Source organism: Neoarius graeffei, chromosome 3, assembly GCF_027579695.1.
Source record: "Neoarius graeffei isolate fNeoGra1 chromosome 3, fNeoGra1.pri, whole genome shotgun sequence".
In the NCBI taxonomy this organism is placed as follows: Eukaryota; Metazoa; Chordata; class Actinopteri; order Siluriformes; family Ariidae; genus Neoarius; species Neoarius graeffei.
Genome location: NC_083571.1, coordinates 29,063,107 through 29,070,442, shown reverse-complemented (window position 1 = coordinate 29,070,442; position 7,336 = coordinate 29,063,107). Strand labels below are relative to the sequence as shown.

At 42.1% G+C, this 7,336-nt stretch overlaps 1 protein-coding gene across 3 annotated transcripts in view; it reads right to left on the bottom strand.

The window, feature by feature from the left end:
- Positions 1-7,336, bottom strand: part of ndst3 (N-deacetylase/N-sulfotransferase (heparan glucosaminyl) 3) — a 167,881-nt gene that overhangs the window by 100,819 nt on the left and 59,726 nt on the right. For all 3 annotated transcript variants that reach the window (XM_060916597.1, XM_060916595.1, XM_060916596.1), the window contains exon 5: positions 3,598-3,783. In XM_060916597.1, the coding sequence (XP_060772580.1) occupies positions 3,598-3,783 (186 nt within the window). The remainder of the gene's footprint in view (positions 1-3,597; positions 3,784-7,336) is intronic.

Sequence of the window (7,336 nt, the reverse complement as noted above, 5' to 3'; positions counted from 1 at the left end):
CTCACAACACCAATGACCTGGGTTTGATCCTGAGGTCTGGTCAGAGACCAGACCTTTGAATTTACAGGATCAAATTCTGTTGGATTTACAAAAACAAACTATGTTAATGTGACTCAATTTAATTATGTGGAATCAATGTATGCATTTGAATTCATGCCAAAATCAGATGGGAAATTGTCCAGCACCAGGCCCTTGCCCAGAGGTTCTGGTTCTCCAATTTGGGGGGGGGGGGGGGGCTTTTGGGAGTAGGACCTTTGGAAGGGGGTTCTGTCAGGAATCGTCCATCTTGCATTGAACTGAACCTTGTTTGTTTGACCACGATCTAATTAGTTTTGGATCTGTTTGTCCTGCGTTTATTGTTAAAACATTTCTTCCTGCACTTGCATCCAGCCTCTACTGTGTCTAACGTAACAGCTGGCTAACATCAGATTGGATCCAAATCACTGTTTTTGTCAGTATCACTTCTTGGATGCTTTCGAATTTTAATCACATGACTGAAACAGGTCAGTAGCCAATTTACAAACATGGTGCAATGTTTAGTTGTTAAAATGGCCAGCTCACCTTTCCCAGAATCCAATTAGCTGTTTTTGTTTACATGTGGGCCACTGTGTTTTGAAAGCAAGTGACCGTTACTCTGCTAGCTCTCTGTGCAGCAAAATTCACCCATCTTGAACTTTTTCTTCATCTACAGTGGTGCTTGAAAGTTTGTGAACCCTTTAGAATTTTCTATATTTTTGCATAAATATGACCTAAAACATCATCAGATTTTCACACAAGTCCTAAAAGTAAATAAAGAGAACCCAGTTAAACAAATGAGACAAAAATATTATATTTGGTCATTTATTTATTGAGGAAAATGATCCAATATTACATATCTGTGAGTGGCAAAAGTATGTGAACCTCTAGGTTTAGCAGTTAATTTGAAGGTGAAATTCGAGTCAGGTGTTTTCAATCAATGGGATGACAATCAGGTGTGAGTGGGCACCCTGTTTTATTTAAAGAACAGGGATCTATCAAAGTCTGATCTTCACAACACATGTTTGTGAAAGTGTATCATGGCACGAACAAAGGAGATTTCTGAGGACCTCAGAAAAATTATTATTGATGCTCATCAGGCTGTAAAAGGTTACAAAACCATCTCTAAAGAGTTTGGACTTCACCAATCCACAGTCAGACAGATTGTGTACAAATGGAGGAAATTCAAGACCATTGTTACCCTCCCCAGGAGTGGTCGACCAACAAAGATCACTCCAAGAGCAAGGCGTGTAATAGTCAGTGAGGTCACAAAGGACCCCAGGGTAACTTCTAAGCAACTGAAGGCCTTTCTCACATTGGCTAATGTTAATGTTCATGAGTCCACCATCAGGAGAACACTGAACAACAATGGTGTGCATGGCAGGGTTGCAAGGAGAAAGCCACTGCTCTCCAAAAAGAACATTGCTGCTCGTCTGCAGTTTGCTAAAGGTCATGTGGACAAGTCAGAAGGCTATTGGAAAAATGTTTTGTGGACAGATGAGACCAAAATGGAAATTTTGGTTTAAATGAGAAGCGTTATGTTTGGAGGAAGGAAAACACTGCAGTCCAGCATAAGAACCTCATCCTATCTGTGAAACATGGTGGTGGTCGTGTCATGGTTTGGGCCTGTTTTGCTGCATCTGGGCCAGGACGGCTTGCCATCATTGATGGAACAATGAATTCTGAATTATACCAGCGAATTCTAAAGGAAAATGTCAGGACATCTGTCCATGAACTGAATCTCAAGAGAAGGTGGGTCATGCAGCAAGACAACGACCCTAAGCACACAAGTCGTTCTACCAAGGAATGGTTAAAGAAGAATAAAGTTAATGTTTTGGAATGGCCAAGTCAAAGTCTTGACCTTAATCCAATCGAAATGTTGTGGAAGGACCTGAAGCGAGCAGTTCATGTGAGGAAACCCACCAACATCCCAGAGTTGAAGCTGTTCTGTACGGAGGAATGGGCTAAAATTCCTCCAAGCCGGTGTGCAGGACCGATCAACAGTTACCGGAAACGTTTAGTTGCAGTTATTGCTGCACAAGGGGGTCACATCAGATACTGAAAGCAAAGGTTCACATACTTTTGCCACTCACAGATATGTAATATTGGATCATTTTCCTCAATAAATAAATGACCAAGTATAATATTTTTGTCTCATTTGTTTAACTGGGTTCTCTTTATCTACTTTTAGGACTTGTATGAAAATCTGATGATGTTTTAGGTCATATTTATGCAGAAATATAGAAAATTCTAAAGGGTTCACAAACTTTCAAGCACCACTGTATGTGTCATATGTAGACACTTTGAACAAAATATGTCTTATCTTTTCTTTTGTTTGTGGCCGCCTGGTTCTGGTCAATTACAACCAAATAACTGTGAAAACACAATGGATTGTTCGAAAGAATTTGAAATACACATACTTTGACAAAATATCTTCAATTTCATGTTACAATTTAAAACTATAGCCTAGGACGCAGCCAAATTGTTGTGGATTGTTTCTGGAATATCGTTACCATTGAAAATGACGGCAGATGATTTCGGTGAGCCAGCCCCTTTAATTATAGAGCGCAGGACATTCATACAGAAATTTTCTTTTGTCTGTCCATCTACAACTGTTATAGTAAAGAAAAATGTGTGGAAAGCATCATGGAAAGTGTGCCTTATAATATGACATCCCATATTGTGTAGACATGAAAACAACTCTGTTCATCTATCAGCTAAAACAGTGCTTATACTTCTGAATCAATTTGCCTCATCCAGTTGTTCATAATGAGCACATCTTTCACTAGTGTTTAATTATTAATTATTTCATATGTAAATAAGTGTAAAACCTATCTACAATGATCAAGGACACAGAACCTCTATGGACGTTATGTTCTGACTCGGCTAATAACATCTTCGCTCGTTAGCTTATTAGCTGAATCAATGTGTTAAATAGTGCTTTACACCAATAAGGCTATTTACAGTTACTTCTGTCTCAATCTGTGGTGTGTGTGTGTGTGTGTGTGTGTGTGTGCGCCACTAATAGATTTTACTGAGCTGAATCCACTTTAGGATATCTCATTTGAATCTCACTGAGTGTCTGAATAAACAAAAATATTATTTATTTGCGTGTGTGTGTTGTCTAGATCCACTCTGGGACATTTTATTTAGTCTTTCTTGGAGTATCCGAGGAAGATTATTAATTCTGGTTGAATGTGTATTTGTTTTAGCCTCATTGATTTGCAGCTGATGCTCTGTAGTGTTGTAGCTCTGCCTCCTGTGTGTGTGTGTGTGTCTCTCTCTCTCTCTCCAGGAGCTAGTCTCCCTGCATATTTCATGAGGGTACCAATGTTACAGCCCAGAGGACACAAACATACACACACATCCACACAAACACACACTGGTGTGCACCCACACAATCCTGAACCCTATTGTTACTCTGAACATGTGAACGTTTTAAGATACAACACACATTAAGTATATATTAGCTGTCGCACCCACACAGCACACACCCACATGGACATATGGATAAATTTTCCTTTGAGTCAAAAATTTGTGTGCAGTAAAGTCTGTGAATAAGTGTGTGTGTGTGTTGCTCACCATGATGTGGTTGTGGATGAAGCCCTTGCGGTATCGTGCAGGTTTCAGGTGAGGATATTCCTCTGTGCTGGTCACTCGGATGCCCCACGCCCTCTTCCACGCTTCATACAGCTGCATGTGCACGGGATACACACCAGAGTGATGAGGCGCTACAGCATAGCCCATGTCTACAGGAATACCGTGTTCCTAATAAAACACACAAGCATGTCTTAGAGACAGATATATATATATATATATATATACACACGGGCGGCACGGTGGTGTAGTGGTTAGCGCTGTCGCCTCACAGCAAGAAGGTCCTGGGTTCGAGCCCCGGGGCCGGCAAGGGCCTTTCTGTGTGGAGTTTGCATGTTCTCCCCGTGTCCGTGTGGGTTTCCTCCGGGTGCTCTGGTTTCCCCCACAGTCCAAAGACATGCAGGTTAGGTTAACTGGTGACTCTAATGCCGCTTTTCCACTACAAACGCGGCTGAGCCGTGCCGTGCTGAGTCGAGCTGAGCGGGGCTGTTGGAGTTGCATTTCGACTACAACCGCGCTGAACCGTGCTGGCTGGAAGTGGGTGGACACATTGGGTGGAGTTAGCGAAAGTGGGTGGACGTCACGTGATGTCGTTAAGCAGCGCAAACAGTGACATCAGTGACAGTGGCGGAACAAGTCAGAGCCGGGCCGGGGGCGGGGCAAATGACCGGGCCCTTTATTAAAGCTTATCATAACATCATTTTAGGCTACAAAATGTCCGCAACTGCGGTGTTTACCAATTTCAACACTACCGGGTGCAACTATGTTATTTAGTACATCAAGTCCTTCAAACGAACATGTAACTCAGAAACAAAAAACATTAGGATACTGTACATGGCTCATAATAAAACATCAATAGCCTATACTGCGCACATTATTTGAAGGGCATACGAATGAGCGCTCAGAGTGGTGACAGGAAGAGTCAGAAATAAAAGGAGGGCGGTGCAAACCTCACTGAATGCACTGTGTTTACCAATTTCAACACTACGGGGTGCAACTATGTTATTTTGTACATTAAGTCCTTCAAACGAACATGTAACTCAGAAACAAAAAAACATTAGGCGACATACTGTACATGGCTCATAATAAAACATCAATAGCCTACTGCGCGCATTATTTGAAGGGCATACGACGAGCCTTGCGCTCCGCGAACTCGTCCACGATGCTCTGTATGTCACTGATTCAGTGATCTTTTAAGCGGTAGTCTCACGACCCGAATAGTAAACAATAAACATGGAGGACATGGAGTCGTTAGTGTTGCTGGTCTTGGTGCTGTGGCCAACAGATACTGGCAAGAGCGTATAGATGAGGCGAGGCGCATAAGGCTTCAGAAATTCTCGTAATTCGTAATTCTTCTTCTTCCGGGTTTGCGGTGTTTACAGATCCCAGCGCGCTCGCGGGGCGTGTGTGGGCATGTGAGGACACTCCTCCTCACCAATCAGTGCACAGGGGAGTGTCTGCTCACGCCCCCAGCCTCACTCGGCACGGCTTGGCTCGCTTCAGCCCCACTCCAAAACGGTGCGAGTTTTAGGGGCTAAGCAGGGCTGAAACGAGCTGAGTCGTGCTGGTTTTTGGTAGTCGAAACGCGAGCCGTGTCGGGCTGAAGTGAGCTGAAGTGAGCCGAAAAAGGGTAGTGGAAAAGGGCCATAAATTGACCGTAGGTGTGAATGTGAGTGTGAATGGTTGTCTGTGTCTATGTGCCAGTCCTGTGATGACCTGGCGACTTGTCCAGGGTGTACCCCGCCTTTCGCCCGTAGTCAGCTGGGATAGGCTCCAGCTTGCCTGCGACCCTGTAGAAGGATAAAGCGGCTAGAGATAATGAGATGAGATGAGATACACACACACTAACTACATAATTACATAATTACAGATCATTTCTTGAACTGAAATATGTTTCTCTTTTGCATGAATCCCAAAAACAGTTGAAGTTGTAGGATCTACAAAAGTTACGTCAAGATTTATGCTGGGAAAGTTGTGTATTGTCAATTTGGGTATAAGTCACGCTTCTGAGGGTGTTCGATTTTTTTTGAGTGTGTGTGAGTCCCCCCCCCCCCCCCCCCCCCCCCAAATAACATCAAAACTACCACCTTTAAAGACAAACACATGCCTTTAAGCCCTGTTTGGGGAAAAGAAAAAAAAAACGGGATAGAAAATGCTGACTTTTTCCTGTCGAATGTAATTTATAAGCAAGGGACAATTTAAAAATGGAAAAATAAAACTTCTAAAACAATGATGTATGGATGAAAAGATGGCAAGCATTGAAATAAACATCTAATCAGAGTCTAGTATATTGCTTCATGAATAGTCCTAATTGTAATTATTACATTAATCGCTGCAAATTTGGTTATTCTGTAGTGTATAGTATAGCACTTGATCCAGCACATCTGGGTTTTTTTTTTTCAGATTTATATTGTGTTCTGGGGGCGGCACGGTGGTGTAGTGGTTAGCGCTGTCACCTCACAGCAAAAAGGTCCGGGTTCGAGCCCCGTGGCCGGCGAGGGCCTTTCTGTGCGGAGTTTGCATGTTCTCCCCGTGTCCGCGTGGGTTTCCTCCGGGTGCTCCGGTTTCCCCCACAGTCCAAAGACATGCAGGTTAGGTTAACTGGTGACTCTAAATTGAGCGTAGGTGTGAATGTGAGTGTGAATGGTTGTCTGTGTCTATGTGTCAGCCCTGTGATGACCTGGCAACTTGTCCAGGGTGTACCCCGCCTTTCACCCGTAGTCAGCTGGGATAGGCTCCAGCTTGTCTGCGACCCTGTAGAACAGGATAAAGTGGCTACAGATAATGAGATGAGATATTGTGTTCTGTGTTCACAACTTGTCATGAAATTGTGACATGGGGACGGGACATAAGTTATTTTAAAATGCTTTTAATTTGTCAAATTTATAAAATAAAGCTCATGTTTTTGTTTAAAGCTGACCAAGCACTCATCTGCTCCACTTACAGGTTTTGTAAGTTTTGTTTGTAATTCTTTCCAAAAATAATTCAGGTTCATGAGCTAAGCAAAGAGGACGTGCTCTCTGGTGTCCTTCATATGAAATGTGATGCTGCATTTAATGAATTAATTAATAAAGAGTGTCATATTTATGTATTTAATATTGGCCTCAAATGACAGTTTAAAAGTAGCCTACAATTTGAGATGATAAATTTTTGTTACATCAAACTGCCAGACTTCCTGTAACACTAAGATATGCCTCTGTTTAACTCTAACTCTGCCCCTTGTATGTATTCTCATAAAGACCATTACTGTTTAATAAATTTAATGAATTAAACACAAGTTTACAACAGGAAATGAGTTCTGGCTTTGATTACCAGGCACAGTTTCTGGTCTCATCACCTGACGTACGAGGTACACCCCTATCCCAATGTAATATGCACGAGAATATCCCTGAATATCATGTTACTGTGTCACCATAATGCGTTTTTTTTTTCGTTCTATAAACAAAATAAATCTTCGCAGACATATAACCCTGATGCAACGATATAGTGTCGACAATATTATCAAGATAAAAGGAGACGGTGTGTGTATGAGATATGGATCTGTCTTCTTTGTGTCTTATACCTATCAATTCTACAGGTTTTATGTTCTTTCTTATAGCTACAGAGACACACCATGTAGTTTATATCTTGGTCTTCAATAAGAAGGTTTAAGGCATGCCGAAAACACTCAGAGTGTCATACGTTATAAAACATTACTGTGTGGAAATATTTGCTTTTCTGGGAA